General features: G+C 42.1%; 1 protein-coding gene across 1 annotated transcript in view; it reads left to right on the top strand.

Annotated features, from left to right (window-relative positions):
- The window catches only part of NUP214 (nucleoporin 214), a 112,203-nt gene that overhangs the window by 9,425 nt on the left and 85,918 nt on the right, over positions 1–16,860 (top strand). Inside the window, exons 8-14 of the mRNA XM_017849892.1 lie at positions 1,618–1,724; positions 2,760–2,826; positions 6,557–6,683; positions 7,813–7,974; positions 11,904–12,378; positions 13,763–13,938; positions 15,077–15,171. Coding sequence (XP_017705381.1) covers positions 1,618–1,724; positions 2,760–2,826; positions 6,557–6,683; positions 7,813–7,974; positions 11,904–12,378; positions 13,763–13,938; positions 15,077–15,171 — 1,209 coding nt within the window. The remainder of the gene's footprint in view (positions 1–1,617; positions 1,725–2,759; positions 2,827–6,556; positions 6,684–7,812; positions 7,975–11,903; positions 12,379–13,762; positions 13,939–15,076; positions 15,172–16,860) is intronic.

Raw genomic sequence — 16,860 nt, 5'->3', positions numbered from 1 at the left:
TTTTTTGAGACAAGATCTCACTGTGTCACCCAGACTGGAGTGCAGTGATGTGATCTCACCGCACTGAAGCCTGGACCTCCTGGACTCAGGTGATCCTCCCACCTTAGCCTTCTGAGTAGCTGGTACTACAGGTGCACACCACTATGCCTGGCTAATTTTTGTATTTTTTTTTTTTTTTTTTTGGTGGAGATGGGGTTTCGCCATGTTGCCCAGGCTGGTCTTGAACTCCTAAGCTCAAGTGTTCTGCCCACCCAGGCCTCCCAAAGTGCTGGGATTACAGGTGTGCATCACCGCACCTGGCCTGATTTCAGGTTCTTTTACTTACTGGCGGTGATTATGCAACTTCAGGTATAAGGTTTCCATGCTGTACCATGGGCCTGGAGTCCAAAATTGGAGTGTCCACAGCGTGTTCTATTGTTTTGGTATGAAGTTAAAAAAAAAATGATTTTGCTTAAGTTATAAACTATGGGTCTTTGTTAACTCGATAAAGAAATTTTAGAAGAGCAGGACAGTATCTTGATTTTAAAATTATTTCATTTGCTCTCGAATTTTTAATGCCAACAGTATGCTAGGCACTGCTTTAAAGCTGAGTATATAGCAGTGATCAAGGTGATGGCCTTGCTTTTAATGGTTTTAAATTTGTTGTTGTTGATAATTTTTACTTACTTTTTAGAGACAGAGTCTCACTCTGTTGCCCAGGCTGGAGTGTGGTGGTGGGATCACAGCTCACTACAGCCTCAAATTCTTGGGCTTAACTCATCCTCCTGCCTCAGCCTCCCGAGTAGCTGGGACCACAGGCATGCACCAACACACTCAGCTGTTTTTAAATTTTTCGTAGAGGTGGGGTCTTGCTTTGTTGCCCACACTGGTCTCAAACTCCTGGCTTTCAGCAGTTCTCCCACCTCGATCTCTCAAAGCGCTAGGATTATAGGTCTGAGCCACTACACCTGGCTGGTCTTACATTCTAATGGGATAGTCAATACTAAGTGTGAGATCAAGGACTGATAAGAGTGATGGAGAAAATAAAGCTGTGTTAGGGATAGATGATGACTGGTATGTGTTTGAGATTGGGTGTCAAGGGAGGCCAATTTGATAATTTGAAAAAGATGTCTTGTTTTAACTCTTGGGTTTCTAATAAGGTTGAATTTTAAAATGTTTGTCTAGATGCCTTCTTTTAAGATTAGAGGTTTTTTCTATTCTAGGGGATAATATTAACACTAGTATTTATTAACTTCTACTTATGTTTCACGTACTGGGCTGGAAGTTTTATATGTATCATTTCATTTTACACTTACAGTAGCCTCTGAAGTAGGCTTAGGAGATCTAGTATACGCATGAGAACACTAAGTATCAGGAATGTTGAAAAATCTGCATCTGTCATGGACAGAAAGTTGCAGAACAGAGTTTAAATGCAGTTCGCTTGATGGCCAATGTTTGTACTCCTTGTACTAAGTGCTGTATATCTGGGCTTAGACTTTATACCATGTCCGTATATCTGGACTTAGACTTTGAGTGAATATTCTCATACAACTTTAAATGATTTATCATTTGAGATTCTTTTACTGTAGGATCCGAGAAAAATTGCACATAATTTTTTTCTTGCTTTGTTCATTGTAGAAAAAAGAAGAAAAACACCCAGAGATATTTGTGAACTTTATGGAGCCCTGTTACGGCAGCTGCACGGAGAGACAGCATCATTACTACCTCAGTTACATTGAGGAATGGTGAGCAGAGAGTCTGGACAGGGCATTCCTGCTCTCACTGGAAGATCACACCTGAGTCACCTTGTCCCGTGTTGAAATCTTTTCTTTTCTTTTTTTTTTTNTCTCGGCCTCCCAAAGTGCTGGGATTACAGGCTTGAGCCACCGCGCCCGGCCCTGAAATCTTTTCTGATTGATTGATTGATTGATTGAAGGATTGATGGATTGGCAGGGTCTCACTCCATTACCCAGGCTGGAGTACAGTGGCACGATTGTAGCTCACAGAAGCCTGGAACTCCCAGGCTCAAGTGATCCTTTCACCTCAGCCTCCCAGATGGGACTACAGGCACATGCCACCACACCTGACTTAGTTTTAAAGTTTTTGTTTGTTTGTTTGTTTGTTTGTTTTTTGGTAGAGATGGGATCTTGTTATGTTACTCAGGCTGGCTTCCTAAAGTACTGAGATTACAGGTGTGAGCTACAGCACCCAGCCTGAAATCTTTTCTATTATAGAGGAAAATGGAGGCTGAGATACCTTGAACGTATTTTCAGCTTATTCTTGATAATGTCTATTATTTCTTTTTCCCCAATCTAGAGTTATTTATATTAAATACATACTAATTTCAAAAATCTAATTTTCTCATTAACCCCTAGTGATGATTTATGAAAATACTGATACTCAAGGAATATATTAAAAGTTTCCTTCTGAGAGCAGAGTTGCCCATTGGAATGGAGATTACTCAAAGCAAAGCTTCCATCCCTCTAGCTACATTATTCTGCCTTTGGGTGGCATATTGATTGTGAACTCTGACTTGATTCTGTTGTGTCTTTCCTTTGTCTTCCTGTAGGTAGGCAGTGAGCTGATTCCACAGGGCTTTCTCACAGAAACTAGAAAGTTCAGCTTTATATCTAGAATCTTCCCACCTTTATTCAACTAGATAGAAAACCTTACTCTCTCCTCGACATGTGGAGGCAGCCCTCACAGATGTTACCTGCAGACCCAAGTTAGAGAACTATTGCTATATTTGAATGTAATGGTCTCTGGTTTTATTCTTTAAGGGATTTAGTGCTGGCAGCATCTGCGGCTTCAACAGAAGTTAGTATCCTTGCTCGACAAAGTGATCAGGTAAATCTTTTTTGTCATTTTTGTGGTACTTTCTTTTTTGTGTGTGGTTAAGGTGTACATTGTCTCATCTGTTTTATCAAGTTTCTGCATGACAGCAAAGCTTCAGTGACTGAGTGCCTTGGCCAAATGGCTTGGCTATTGCATGGAGAAACACGGGTGTCACACTTAATACTTCTTTCACTTCTGTTCTTTTAGGATCCATCCCTGGTCTGTGAAAACATGCTATGCAGTTAACCTCCAACTGGAGTATGCCCGATGCATAGGAGGCTTTTTCTGCCTTGTCCTGTTTTGTCATTTTTGTTTTCTTCCTGTTACTTGAACCTACTCCTTCTATACAATTTAACAATAATCCATCCTCAATTATGAAAGAAAAACATGCAGATGACTCACCAGAAATACCTTCTGTTTGACTTTGAAAAACTGTCAGAAAGCGCAAAGCACCTTTGCATATAAGAACCTTCTTTTGGCCAGGCGCGGTGGCTCAAGCCTGTAATCCCAGCACTTTGGGAGGCAGACGGGTGGATCCGAGGTCAGGAGATCGAGACCATCCTGCTAACACGGTGAAACCCCATCTCTACTAAAAAAAAAAAAAAAACAAAAAAAACTAGCCGGGCGTGGTGGCGGGGCGCCTGTAGTCCCAGCTACTCCGGAGGCTGAGGCCGGAGAATGGCGTAAACGCGAAGGCAGAGCTAGCAGTGAAAGCTGAGATCCGGCCCCTGCACTCCAGCCTGGCGATAAAGCGAGACCTGGTCTCAAAAAAAAAAAAAAAAAAAAAAAGAACCTTCTTTCACGTTGTCTTTCTTGCAGGGACACGGTGGGCCCAGGTAGTGGTGGTGCGCTATCCACTTGTAGATTATGCAGAATGACTGACTACAGAAAGGGCACAACAAAAGAAGGGGAATCTTCTTTTTAAAACTGCCTTGAGCTTAAAAATCTTTAGTGCACCCTTGTAAATAAGAAACAAGTGCTTCTCCTCCCCATATGACTTTGTGCTCCACCCATGCATAGGCACTTTGTGCCTCTTCAACCATTGGTATTTATCTGTCACTTTCTGGGTGGCCAGGTGGCCCATTAGGAGGGGCATGGCTCTCATTGTCTAGGGGTGGCTGCCTTTGGATGAGGCCAGAGTTCAGCCGTCTGATTTGCTGCTCTAGAACTGTCTTAGATTGACTTCAGTAAGAATTTCCTGTTAGCACAAGTATTTCATATGTTCACATATTAAAAATACAGTTTTATTTTTACTTTCTATCAAAATAATTTATGTTCATGTTTTTTAAAAGTAAATTGTGGAAAAGGGCTTATAAGAAAAGAATCACCCCTGCCCTACCTGTTTGCTTTCTGGAGGGGACCGTTTTTAGTTTGTAAACATTTTCTTATAATGCTGCCACCTCACCCCTAAAGAAGAATCTGCTTTATGACTAGTAATTGGTTATTAGTTTTAGACCTTACTGGCTGTATGGCAAATGATGATCTAGCTCACATATGGCCCCCAGTCCCCTCCTTCCTCTCAAGAGTTACAGCATTGTTTTAATTTCTTATCTTGGTGAACCTTTGTAACTTTAATTGGTGTTTTTTACCTTTCTTTCTGGTGGTATCATTATTTATTTATTTATTTATTTATTTATTTATTTATTTTTATTTTTTGAGGCCAAGTCTCACTTTGTCATCCAGTGCAGTGGTGCCACTGCAACCTCCTCCTCCCTGGTTCAAGTGATTCTCATGCCTCAGCCTCCTAAGTTGCTGGGACTGCAGGCCTGCGTCAACATGCCTGGCTAATTTTTGTATTTTTTAGTAGAGATGGAATTTTGCTTTTTTGGCCAGGCTGGTCTCAAGCTCCTGACCTCAAGTGATCTGCCCGTCTTGGCCTCCCAAAGTGCTGGGATTACAGGCGTGAGCCACGGCACCCGGCCTGGTGGTAACTCTTGATATTCCACTTTGTGAGAGGAATGTCTTAGCGCTCCCACCCTTTCCCTTGGTATCCTTCCAGTTGTCATCTGTGTCTTCTCTTTTGTAAAACTGCATTCTGCCCTACAATGATTAAGTCGTCTTTATCTTAACTGTAGATTGTTTTTAAAAGTTGAGATTGTTTTGTTTAATGTGAATGTGTCTGTTACCTGCTCCATAGCTAAGTCATGTAGTGTGATTTCATTCTCTTTCCTGAACTGCTTGCTTGCTTTCCCTTTCTTTCTTTCTCTTTCTTTTTTGCTTTCACTCTCTCTTCTTTCTCTTTCCTTCCTTTTCCTTTCTCTCTCCTCTCCTCTCCTCTCCTCTCTTTTCCTCTCTTCTCCTCTCCTCTCTTCTCCTCCCCTCTCTCCTCTCTCCTGTCTCCTCTCTCCTCTCTCCTCTCCTCTCTTCTCTTCTCTTCTCTTTTCTTCTCTTTTCTCACTCTGTAACCCAGGCTGGAGTGCAGTGGTGTGATCTCAGCCCACTGCAACCTCTGCTTCCCGGGTTCAAGTGATTCTTCTGCCTCAGCCTCCCAAGTAGCTAGGACCACAATTGCGCACCACCACGCCCAGCTAATTTTGTGTTTTTACTAGAGATGGAGTTTCACCATGTTGGCCAGGCTGGTTTCAAACCCCTGACCCAGGCCGGGCGCAGTGGCTCACGCCTGTAATCCCAGCACTTTGGGAGGCCGAGGCGGGCGGATCATGAGGTCAGGAGATCGAGACCACCCTGGCTAACACGGTGAAACCCCGTCTCTACTAGAAATACAAAAAATTAGCCGGGCATGGTGGCGGGTGCCTGTAGTCCCAGCTACTCGGGAGGCTGAGGCAGGAGAATGGCGTGAACCCAGGAGGCGGAGCTTGCAGTTAGCCGAGATTGCGCCAGTGCACTCCAGTCTGGGTGACAGAGCGAGACTCCGTCCCCCCTCCAAAAACAAAACAAAACAAAACAAAAAATCAAACTCCTGACCCCAGGTGATCCACCTGCCTCAGCCTCCCAAAGTGCTGGGATTACAGGCGTGAGCCACTGCATCCAGCCTGTTTTTCTTTGTTAGTCATTAAGCACTCTTCCCCTGTGATTCATGCTTCCCAGTCTGGTCAACACTGAAAGTTAGGCAAACTGTTAGTGATTTTAAAAACCAAGAGTCATTTGTTGGAAGGGACAGAGCCTATCCAAGCAAACTTAAGCAAAAAGGGAGTTTACTAGAAAGACTTAGTAGTTTCTCAAGGACTGTAGGGACAGGAAAGCTGACCAGTCTGAGGAACTGGCACCAAGAACTGGAAAGAGAAGAACTAAGGTTATCTCTATCTCTGTAGACGATTGCGCACAGGGCATCTGAGCACAGGCCAGCCTTACATGCGTCTCTGTGAAAGACTCCAGTAGAGATGACTGGAGTTCCTGGTCCCAATCCAAAATGTCTAGGAGCAGGTATTGACTGGCTGACTGCAGCGGTTGGATTTATCCCTCATGGTCAGCAGTCTACCTAGTTGTCATAGAACACACCTCAGAAAGTGTTCATGATAGTGATTATTCACAAGGCAGGGGCTTGGTACACCAGGAACAGATAGAGAGGGGTTCGATTTGGAAAATTAACTTCCCATTTGTTGGGGGTACTTCTGGCTTTTAGACCATCTTCCCAGATTTCAGAGCCTCCTTCCTAGTCAACACATACATCTAAACCAAGTGAGGCATCTCTGTTCTCTCCTATTTGAACAATGCTAGGAGGACCCAATGCAAAGCTCTAACCACCGTGGCATTTTCTTCTTTTGTTTTTTTTTTTTTTTAGATTAATTGGGAATCTTGGCTACTGGAGGATTCTAGTCGAGCCGAATTGCCCGTGACAGACAAGAGTGATGACTCCTTGCCCATGGGAGTTGCCGTAGACTATACGAACCAAGTGGAAATCACCATCAGTAAGTGTAGCCTGGTAATTAGTGCAGAAATAGTCTTCTTTCTAGTTAGGGTTAATATTGAAACACCAGTTAAATGTTACTGACAGAGTCTACTCTGCTGGGCACTTGTAGCTTCTGGCAGCACATTTCTACCTGAAGAGTGATACAGGCTGTATTGTGACAACACTGAACTGATTTGAATGGATATTCATTGATGAGACCAAGGCCAGACACTGTGTGTGTGTGTGGGTGTATGTTTGCACACTTGCACGTGTCTGGGTATACTTAGAATCTGGTTGAAATATAGAACAAGCCAGGATTTTATGGCTTGGTTTCTTTGTCCAGTCCAATTCCCTGGTGACCTCCCAAAGAAGCAATACCCGAATCTGGTACTGCACATACCAAAGTACTTGGTTTGAAGGCAAGGATTAGAAAATAGAGACCTCAGGCCCATGGTTTCCAAACAGGGCCCGGATATGTGTTTTGAATAGATCTTCCCCGCAGTAGCTTGGCTATGCTGTAGTCATTGAAATGTAAAAGTGCCACAAAAGAAACAGTCTTTGCCATCTGGTACTTAAGTTTAGAGAGGTGTCCCCATCAGGCACCATTAAGTTGCTTGTTCTTTCCCTGGTTAGGCAGGAGTATTTGTTCTGATTAGCTCATTTGCTCTGATTCTCTTGAAACCTTAATTGATAAAATACATACTTGTCATTCAACTGTGAATGAGGATTAAGTAGTTTGACTCATCTTTCTGTGTCCTGTCCATTCCAAAGAGTCTAGTCTCATTTTTCTAATGACCCAAGTACTTCCTAGATACTCTTGTCTTGGTCAGGGGAATGCCAAGCCTACTTCCTGAACACTGAGACACTTGTAAAAACTGAGGGACCTTTGGGAGAGTCAGAGCTACTGGGGGACTGATGGAGCTTCTAGGCAGGGCCCAGCAGGATGGTGGTGATCTGATAGCGGCAGGAGCTCTCTTTAGCTGGTGCATGGAAGACTGTTCAGGTCTAAAATCAGAACAAACTAACTTGAGCTGCTATTCAGATGAGTCCCTTAAACCCTCTTCATGTTGAGGGCAGTCTTTGCCTTCCGGCCTCAGGCCCTTAAATTGACTTGGTTCTTTTATTGCTTTTGTTTTCTTTTTTAACAGATGATGAAAAGACTCTTCCTCCTACTCCAGTTCTCATGTTACTTTCAACAGATGGTGTGCTTTGTCCATTTTATATGATTAATCAAAATCCTGGGGTTAAGTCTCTCATCAAAACACCGGAGCGACTTTCACTGGAAGGAGAGCGACAGCCCAAGTCACCAGGTATGTGCCTCTGCGTGCTTTATCAATAAGGGAATACCATGGGACTTGCACAAGAGTATTTCCAAGAACCAACATGGTGTGAAGACACATAGTGATTATCTTTACCAGGCTCGGCTGTCTTAGGAAGGCACACGCTAATCTTTTTTGAACGTGCATGCACATGTTTGCCTTTCCCTACCCTCAAGCTTTATTCTGCAGCCATTACTTTACTTCAGAGATGAAGGAAGGTCAACCAGATGGTTTGCATCCAGTCGTTTACCAATAGTATTCTAAGACTCTGTGTTATGTGATGTGCATCCAAAAGACATTGTGCTTAATCATGGGGGTTGGTTAAAGAAATGATTGTATAGTCTTACAGTGAAATGCCATGTAACAATTATAAATGTTATATTTATTGACTGGGAAGGAGTGAGTGGAATACATCACAAAAAGAAAAAAAAAACCCTATATTCTGTGTTCCTTTTTGTATGAGAAAAAAACATACATAGAAAAAAAACTTGAAGATGAATTTAAAATCTAAATGGTGGTTATTTCTAGGTGAAGGGAACATGGGTATTTTTGTTGTTTATATTTTCTTGAGGTTTTTTTTCTCCTTTTGGAAACATTATTTAAGTAATAGATGTTTATTGGAGGAAAATGAGAGCATACAAAATCGTAATCACTTAAAGCCCATCAGTCATCAAGCAATGGCCACAGTCAACACTTTGGTACCTGTCCTCCATGAAAATGAGTGCACACATATAAATACTAGTCTGTATTTTAAAAATGTTTACAGTGACATTTGTATCACTTGTGAAAAGAAACTTTTTTGTGTGTGGAGACAGGGTCTTACTCTGTTGCCTAGGTTGCAGTGCAGTGGCATGATGACAGCTCACTGTAGCCTTGCTCTCCCAGGCTCAGGCAGTCCCACCTAAGCCTCCCAAGCAGCTGGAACTACAAGCATGTGCCACCATATGCCGCTGTTTTTTCAATGTTTTATTTTTTTATTTATTTTTGTTTATTTTTTTTTTGAGACGGAGTCTCGCTCTTTCGCCCGGGCTGGAGTGCAGTGGCCGGATCTCAGCTCACTGCGAGCTCCGCCTCCCGGATTTTACGCCATTCTCCTGCCTCAGCCTCCGGAGTAGCTGGGACTACAGCAGGCGCCCGCCACCTCGCCCGGCTAGTTTTTTGTATTTTTAGTAGAGACGGGGTTTCACCGTGTTAGCCAGGATGGTCTCGATCTCCTGACCTCGTGATCCGCCCGTCTCAGCCTCCCAAAGTGCTGGGATTACAGGCTTGAGCCACCGCGCCCGGCCTTCCTAAATGTTTTATAGAGATAGGATCTTACTATGTTGCCCAGGCTGGTCTCAAACACCTGGACTCAAGTGTTCCTCCTGCCTCAGCCTCCCAAAGTGCTGGGATTATAGACATGATACACTGTGCCTGACCAGAAAATATAAAACTTTTAAAAAGATCATTGTTTCATATATTCAAATTTGACTAATATTTCTCTTTTTTAATTCTGTGAGTACATAACTAATACATTTTTTTTCTTCTATGATGACCAGTTTCCTATCTAAGCAAAAATGTATGACCAGTTGGTTTGGATAAGGTTAACAATACTTAGGGGTATATTCTCTCACTGCATCGCAGTGCACAGTGAGTTGTATATCCCAAATAGAGCCACTCAGATACTTAGGCCCTAACAACTGGCAGCACTACCCCAAGTGATACACCAGATGGCTTACAGAGTGTTGTATCAGGGTAGTCCGTTATTCATAGTGTGTACTCTTTGTGTTGGGTTTTTTTTTCCTCTTTATTCAGCCATGAATAAGGGTACCATGAACTACCTATACCCAGCTGCCTGGTGTGTCTGTAATAAGCAGAGCAGCCTGTGAGATTAGGAGCCTGTGGGACGAGGTTTGTTTCTGAGCGTTTGCTACTAGCGCATTCAACACTGGAGCACAATCAGAGGCCAGTTTTACTGTTAGCCTTTCCTAGAGAAACTCCCCTCTTCCTTCACAGTTTGTCCAGAGGTAGTAGTTGTGTTCAGATGAGTGTAATAGAGCCCCTGCAGGGGGAGTGTCTGTCCTGTCAGCTAAGTGTAGCTAACACCTACTCCATGGGTTCAGAAGACATTATGGTTCCACCTGTTTCTACACTGCAGTTCCAAGAATGCGGTATTGATCAGAAGTAGTAGTAGCATGATGGTTTTCCAATAATCAGTTCGTTTTCAGTGGAAAAAATGCTAATGATTTCTTTAGGGTCTGGTATATATTTTTCATGTCAGTTTACCTAATATGCATGGAAGTGTTTAACATCTATGTGTGTCTTTACAGAAGTTAGTTGTTGCTGGTTCCATATCTGTTGTATAAAGAAGTATTAACAGAATAGATTTGCTTGCATTATTATACTTTCATCAAAGTGACAGTTTACTTGGATTTTTGTTTTCAGAAAGTGGTATTTTCATACTTGTATCCTAAGTATTATTACATTGCTTTAGACATAGTGTCTTCCATGAAGATAAATTGCCATCTTAGCTAATTTGGAACAGCCAAGCTCTATTAACTATTAATGTAAATAGAAAATATTGACACAAAGTATTCCTTTGTTATTTATTTAGTTGGTTAATTTAAAGATTAATATTTTTACCTTATGGAAAGTTTTGAAAATAGAAAAAAAATTTATTCATTTTTGAGACGGGGGTCTCACTCTGTTGCACAGGCTGGAGTGTAGTGGCAGGATCTTGGCTCACTGCAGCCTCTGCCTCCCAAGTCCAAGTGATCCTCCCACCTCAGCCTCCCAGATAGCTGGGACTATAGGCACAAGCCATCACACCTGGCTGATTTTTTGTATTTTTTGTAGCAACAGGGTCTCACTTTGTTCCCCAGGCTGGGCTCAAACTCCTGGACTCAAAGGGTCTTCCTGCTTTGCCCTCCCAAAGCTCTGGGATTACAGGCATGAGCCATTGCACCCAGCCTTCCATTGACTTTTTTTTTTTCCCCCCTAACCATTTGGATTGCATTAAATATCTTTTTCATTTTTTGCATTATTATTGTAAGCTTTATTCTTAGAAGAGGAATTACTGGGTCTGTTTTTTATGGTTTTTTGTACAATGCCAAAATGTTTTCTTTAAAAAACTTACTAGTCACCTACCAGTGATAAAAAGGTTCAGGCTTGTTTTACCCATCCAAACATAAGGGGTTATATGTATTTACATTCTTATAATTTAGAGGACAAATTAGAAATGTACCTTGTTTATATGTCTTTGATGAGAGAGATTAAATGTGTTTATGTGAATTAGATTCCCTGTTTATTAGTTCTGAAATTTTAAAATCTCAATTTGTATGAGCTTTTAAAAAATAGAAAACATCTTATTTGTCATTTGCTGTGGATCTTTTTAGTTCATTACCATTTAGTTATGATACCTGAGTAGCTATTTTTTACACAAATCTTAACCTTCTCCCTTTGATTTTTTTTTTTTTTTTTTTTTTTTTGGTCACTTCTAAATTTATCAAGGTGTCAGATTCTGAGACCTAACATCTGTCAATTTGTCTCCTTTGTTTTGAGATACATGTATTTGTGTGACTTTCTATGTGTATTTATCTGGAATTACTTTTAGTGAAATAAGGTGGAAGTCTGAATTAAAACTTTTTCCCAGTTGTTAATGAAATGTTGCAGTGACTAAATTGTTTTGTGTGCCGTGGTAGCACTGAGAAGTCCATGAAGTCCAATTATTCTAATGTCTTTTCTTAGTTTTCCTTCAGTTTCATTTATCTCATGCCACCTGAAAACTCCAATATTAACTGTGTTCCTATCTGTTCTTTTTGCTTCTTAAACTGGTAACATTCCTGACTTCATTCTACCACAAATTCTTTTCCACTTTCTTTCTATTATGTCAACCTCACTGTTACGGTATTAACATTTTCCTTCCTTTTTTGTCACTGCAGGAAGTACTCCCACTACCCCGACCTCCTCTCAAGCCCCACAGAAACTGGATTCTTCTGCAGCTGCAGCCCCTGCCTCTCTGCCACCTTCGTCACCTGCTGCTCCCATTGCCACTTTTTCTTTGCTTCCTGCTGGTGGAGCCCCCACTGTGTTCTCCTTTGGTTCTTCATCCTTGAAGTCATCTGCTACTGTCACTGGGGAGCTGTCTTCATATTCCAGTGGCTCTGACAGCTCCAAAGCAGCCCCGAGCCCTGGCCCATCAACCTTCTCTTTTGTTCCCCCTTCTAAAGCCTCCCTAGCCCTCACCCCTGCAGCGTCTCCCACAGGTCCATCAGCTGCCTCATTCTCCTTTGGATCATCTGGTTTTAAGCCTACCCTGGAAAGTACACCAGTGCCAAGTGTGTCTGCTCCAAACATAGCAGTGAAGCCCTCCTTCCCACCCTCAACCTCTGGTGTCAAAGTCAACCTGAGTGAAAAGTAAGTCACTTCTAAAGTTTGATTCTTCTGTGGGTTGAGTAGAAATATTAGATGTTATTTGCTAGAAGTAGAGTCGCTGTGAGAGGAGTTACTGAGTAGAATTTTTTACCCAGAGTAATACTTGCAAATGACAGAAATTCAGCCAACATAAAAAGCTGACATTTCATCAGTGGATAGAGTCCAGAAGTGTCTCTTAGCTAGCATTTTATTTTATTTTATTTTTTTGACTACTAGGGATTTATATTCAGGTAATTTGTTTTGCTTTTTTACATTACAAATGTTGGAAATATTATTTTAAAAAAAGAAGCAATCCAGAATATGCATCCTGGAAGGGAAATGAATCCCTTGTTGTCTTTTTTCCTCCCGTGTCTACCCTTAACTCACTCTGAACTGCTGTCTACACAGCCACAAAGTCATCTTGTGACACTGTAAATCGTTAGGTGATTCTTCTGCTTGACAGTCCCTATGAAGTCCCATGGCTGCTCACTGCTAATTCTTAGGTTGGTATCCAGTTTCCTCCAGATCTGGGTCCTGCAGCTCACTCATTTCTTATTTATTTACTTTTTTATCTGCTTGTTCTTTTCTCCCCACTAGAATGTAAGCTTTTTGAGGGAAGCAGTCCCTTATATCTCGTAACCCCTCCCAAGATAACCACCAAATATAAGTACTACCAGCTTTTTCCCTGCTTGCCTGTCCTATCTGTTTTTGCTGTAGTGGTGGTGCCGCCGCCACAGTTACTGTTAGTACTGAACTGGCACATATCCACTTCATGCTAAGGGTTACATAGTGTTCCATTTTGCTGGCTGCACCACGGTTTGTCTGACCAGTCGTCTAATGCTGGATGTTTAGATTGTCTACAGACTTTTGCTCTTTAGGTGGAGCCGACTTTATATTTCTTTTAGGCCATAAGTATCCCAAAGACAGTGACCTGCATTCCTCTTCCTTTTTCACTCCCCAGAGAAGGTGCTCACTTTCAAAAGGAGTTCTCAGTAATTTCCTTGGTAAGAGAAAGTACTAACTGTCCTGAGCATAATTGTGTCCCACCTCATGTTTAAAACTCAGCTGGAAACAATAGCATTGCATATCATGATCAACTTGGTATTTCATATTGTGATAAACTTAGTTTTGTCTTCAAGTTAAGTACTTGATATTTCCCCTGAATAATTAATTCCTAAATAAACAGACAATAAGAGAAATATTTCCTTGCAGCTTTCACCTTTTATAAGAAATAGCTAAACATTTATGTTTCCTGAAGGCAGAATGTATGTTATCTTTGTAAGTTAACATAAAAGATTATAAGTTATCTTTTTATGACATTGTTCATGCTAGTGTAAAAGAATCTTCTAGCAGGCTCTTCTGAGACCTTGGGGCTGCCATTTTTCAGGTTTACTGTCACGGCTACCTCTGCTCCTGTTAGTAGCTCCCAGAGCGCACCCTCGATGCCGCCATTCTCTTCTGCCTCCAAGCCAGCTGCTTCTGGACCACTCAGCCATCCCACGCCTCTCTCAGCATCACCTAATTCCGTGCCATTGAAGTCCTCAGTCTTGCCCTCACCATCAGGTATGATTTTAAGCAGACAACTTTAGACCTCAGCCCTGCCTTCTCAGATTAACAGTTTTAAGTGTTAAGAGTCCTACTAACATAGTTGGACAAGGTTATTTTTTCTTGCTTCCTGTATCATGCATTAATGATTAATGTGCTGTGATTTTCATACTCTAAATTGGGAGATTTGCTCTGGCTTAAATGCTGCCATGCTTTTCTCTGACACTTCTTATGGAGCTAAGTGTACTTAATGATTCAAAGAACATGTCTTGCTCTTGGGCATTTATTTTCATGTGGAGTCTGCCCTCCATGAAGAGCAGTTACAGAACAGTTCTTTAAGAAACACAGGCAAAATAATTGTTTGGTGGGGTGCAGTGGCTCACGCCTGTAATACCAGCACTTTGGGAGGCCGAGGCAGGTGACTCACCAGAGGTTAGGAGTTCAAGACCAGCCTGGCCAACATGGCAAAACCCCATCTCTACTAAAAATACAAAAATTAGCCAGGTGTGGTGGCAGGTGCCTATAATCCCAGCTACTCGGGAGGCTGAGACAGGAGAATCACTTGAAACTAGGAGGCGGAGATTGCAGTGAGCTGAGATCGTGCCACTGCATTCCAGCTTGGGCTACAGAGCGAGACTCTGTCGCGAGAAAAAAAAAAAAAAAAGAAGCACAGGAGAGTACCTGCAGTGACTGTATTTGTATTGAGACACTCTCACTCTGTCACCCAGGCACATCACTGCAGCCTCTACCTCCTGGGCTCAAGTGATCTTCCCACCTCAGCCTCCCGAGTAACTCAGGCATGTACCACCACCATCGGCTAATATTTAAAATTTTTTATAGAGACAGGGTCTTGCCATCTTGCTCAGGCTGGTCTCAAACTCCTGGGCTCAAGCAGTCCTCCTGCCTCAGTCTCCCAAAAGGCTAGGATGACAGGTTTGAGCCACCATACCTGGCTCCTAAAATTTTAATTTTTTTTTCATTGTCTTAGAACAAAGGCTAGCGCAGCTGGTGGTCATCACTCTTTAAAGTAAATCATGAAAGTGGGCCCAGGGGCAATGTGTAACTTGATTTCTTAGATTTGGAGAAAGGACATTTGTGATAGGAGAAATAAAGGTAATAAATGCTGTATATTTTAACTGACTTCTTCTTCAAGCAGGACGACCTGCTCAGGGCAGTCCAAGCCCTATGCCCTCAATGGTACAGAAGTCGCCCAGGATAACCCCTCCAGCAGCAAAGCCAGGTTCTCCCCAGGTGTGTTTAAATTCAGCTTGTGATGTTTGTGTTTATTAATTTACTGCTCCAAGCATACATTTGAACAAAATAAATTTTCATGTTTTAGAATTCAGACCTTGGACATAGTAGTTGGGACTATGTGATAGTAAATACCAAAGTGCGAGGTTTGAATACTTGTATAGTCATAAAAGCCATTTAGCTATTTTAATTTTTTATTCGTGTACAATACACATAGAAAAAAGTACACATGATACTTGTACAGCTCAGTGAATTGTCACCAACTGAACATACCTTGGTAACGAGCATCCAGATCAAGAAAGAGAATTTTACAAGAACCTGGCTAGGCACGGTGGCTCACGATTGTAATCCCAGCACTTTGGGAGGCCAAGGCGGGCAGATCACCTAAGGCCAGGAGTTCGAGACCAGCCTGGTCAACATGGTGAAACCCCGTTTCTACTAAAAATGCAAAAATTAGCTGGGCGGGGTGGGGCGCACTTGTAGTCCCAGCTCCTGGGGAGGCTGAGGCATGAGAATCACTTGAACCCGGGAGGCGGAGGCCAGAACCCCAGAGTTCTTTTTCACCTGTCCCCTTCTAATCACTACTCTTGCCAGAGTAGCTGGTTTCCTGATTTCCAATAGCATAGATGAGGTTAGCCTGCCTGTACCTCCTATCACGTGGAATTGTACATTATGTATTCTTATATCTGGCTGCTTTGTTCAACATTATGTTTGTGAGATTTATCCATGTCATTGTTGTATGGAATTTATTGTGTGATTATATTACAAGTATTTGTTCCACTCTGATGGGCACTTGAGTAGTTTCCAGGTTTAAGCCATTGTATGTAGTACTGCTCTGACTGTTCCAGTGATGTCTTCAGTGAACACATGTACAGGTTTCTTTTGGGTGTATCCCTATGAGTGAGATTGCTGTATCATAGACTCTGCATGTATTCCTCATTAGTAGATTCCCACCTAGGGTGTATGAGATTTCTGGCTGCTCCACATACTTGCCACTCTTGGTATTTTTCATCTTTTGTTGTATTGTTTTGTGGTTTTAATTTGTATTTCTCTAATGATGAGCAAAATTGAGCTTTTTGAAATATGATTATTGGCCATTTGAATATTTTCTTTTATGTTGTATCTGTTCATGTCTTTATTCTATTTTTCTGTTGGATTGCCTGGCTTTTTCCTTCTGATTTTTAAGAATTAGTTCCTTGAATACACACGCATACATGCACATACAATGCAAATATGTTCTCACTGTGAATTGTCTATTCATTGTCTTTTTGGTCTCTTCGATGAATACACGTTCTTCATTTTAATACAGTTGAGTATATCATTTTATTTTATTTTATTTTTTATTTTTGAGATGGAGTCTGGCTGTGTTGCCCAGGCTGGAGTGCAGTGGCGCCATCTCGGCTCACTGCAAGCTCTGCCTCCCAGGTTCATGCCATTCTCCTGCCTCAGCCTCCCGAGCAGCTGGGACTACAGGCGCCCGCTACCACGCCTGGCTAATATTTTTTGTATTTTTAGTAGAGACGGGGCTTCACGGTGTTAGCCAGGATGATCTCCATCTCCTGACCTCGTGATCCACCTGCCTCGGCCTCCCAAAGTGCTAGGATTACAGGCGTGAGCCTCCGTGCCCGGCGAGTATATCAGTTTTTTCTTCTTTTATGATTAATGTTTTTCATGTTTTATTTTAGAAAT

This window comes from Rhinopithecus bieti, unplaced genomic scaffold, assembly GCF_001698545.2.
Source record: "Rhinopithecus bieti isolate Rb0 unplaced genomic scaffold, ASM169854v2 scaffold_31823, whole genome shotgun sequence".
NCBI classification, from domain to species: domain Eukaryota; kingdom Metazoa; phylum Chordata; class Mammalia; order Primates; family Cercopithecidae; genus Rhinopithecus; species Rhinopithecus bieti.
This window is presented reverse-complemented; position numbering and strand designations above follow the sequence as displayed.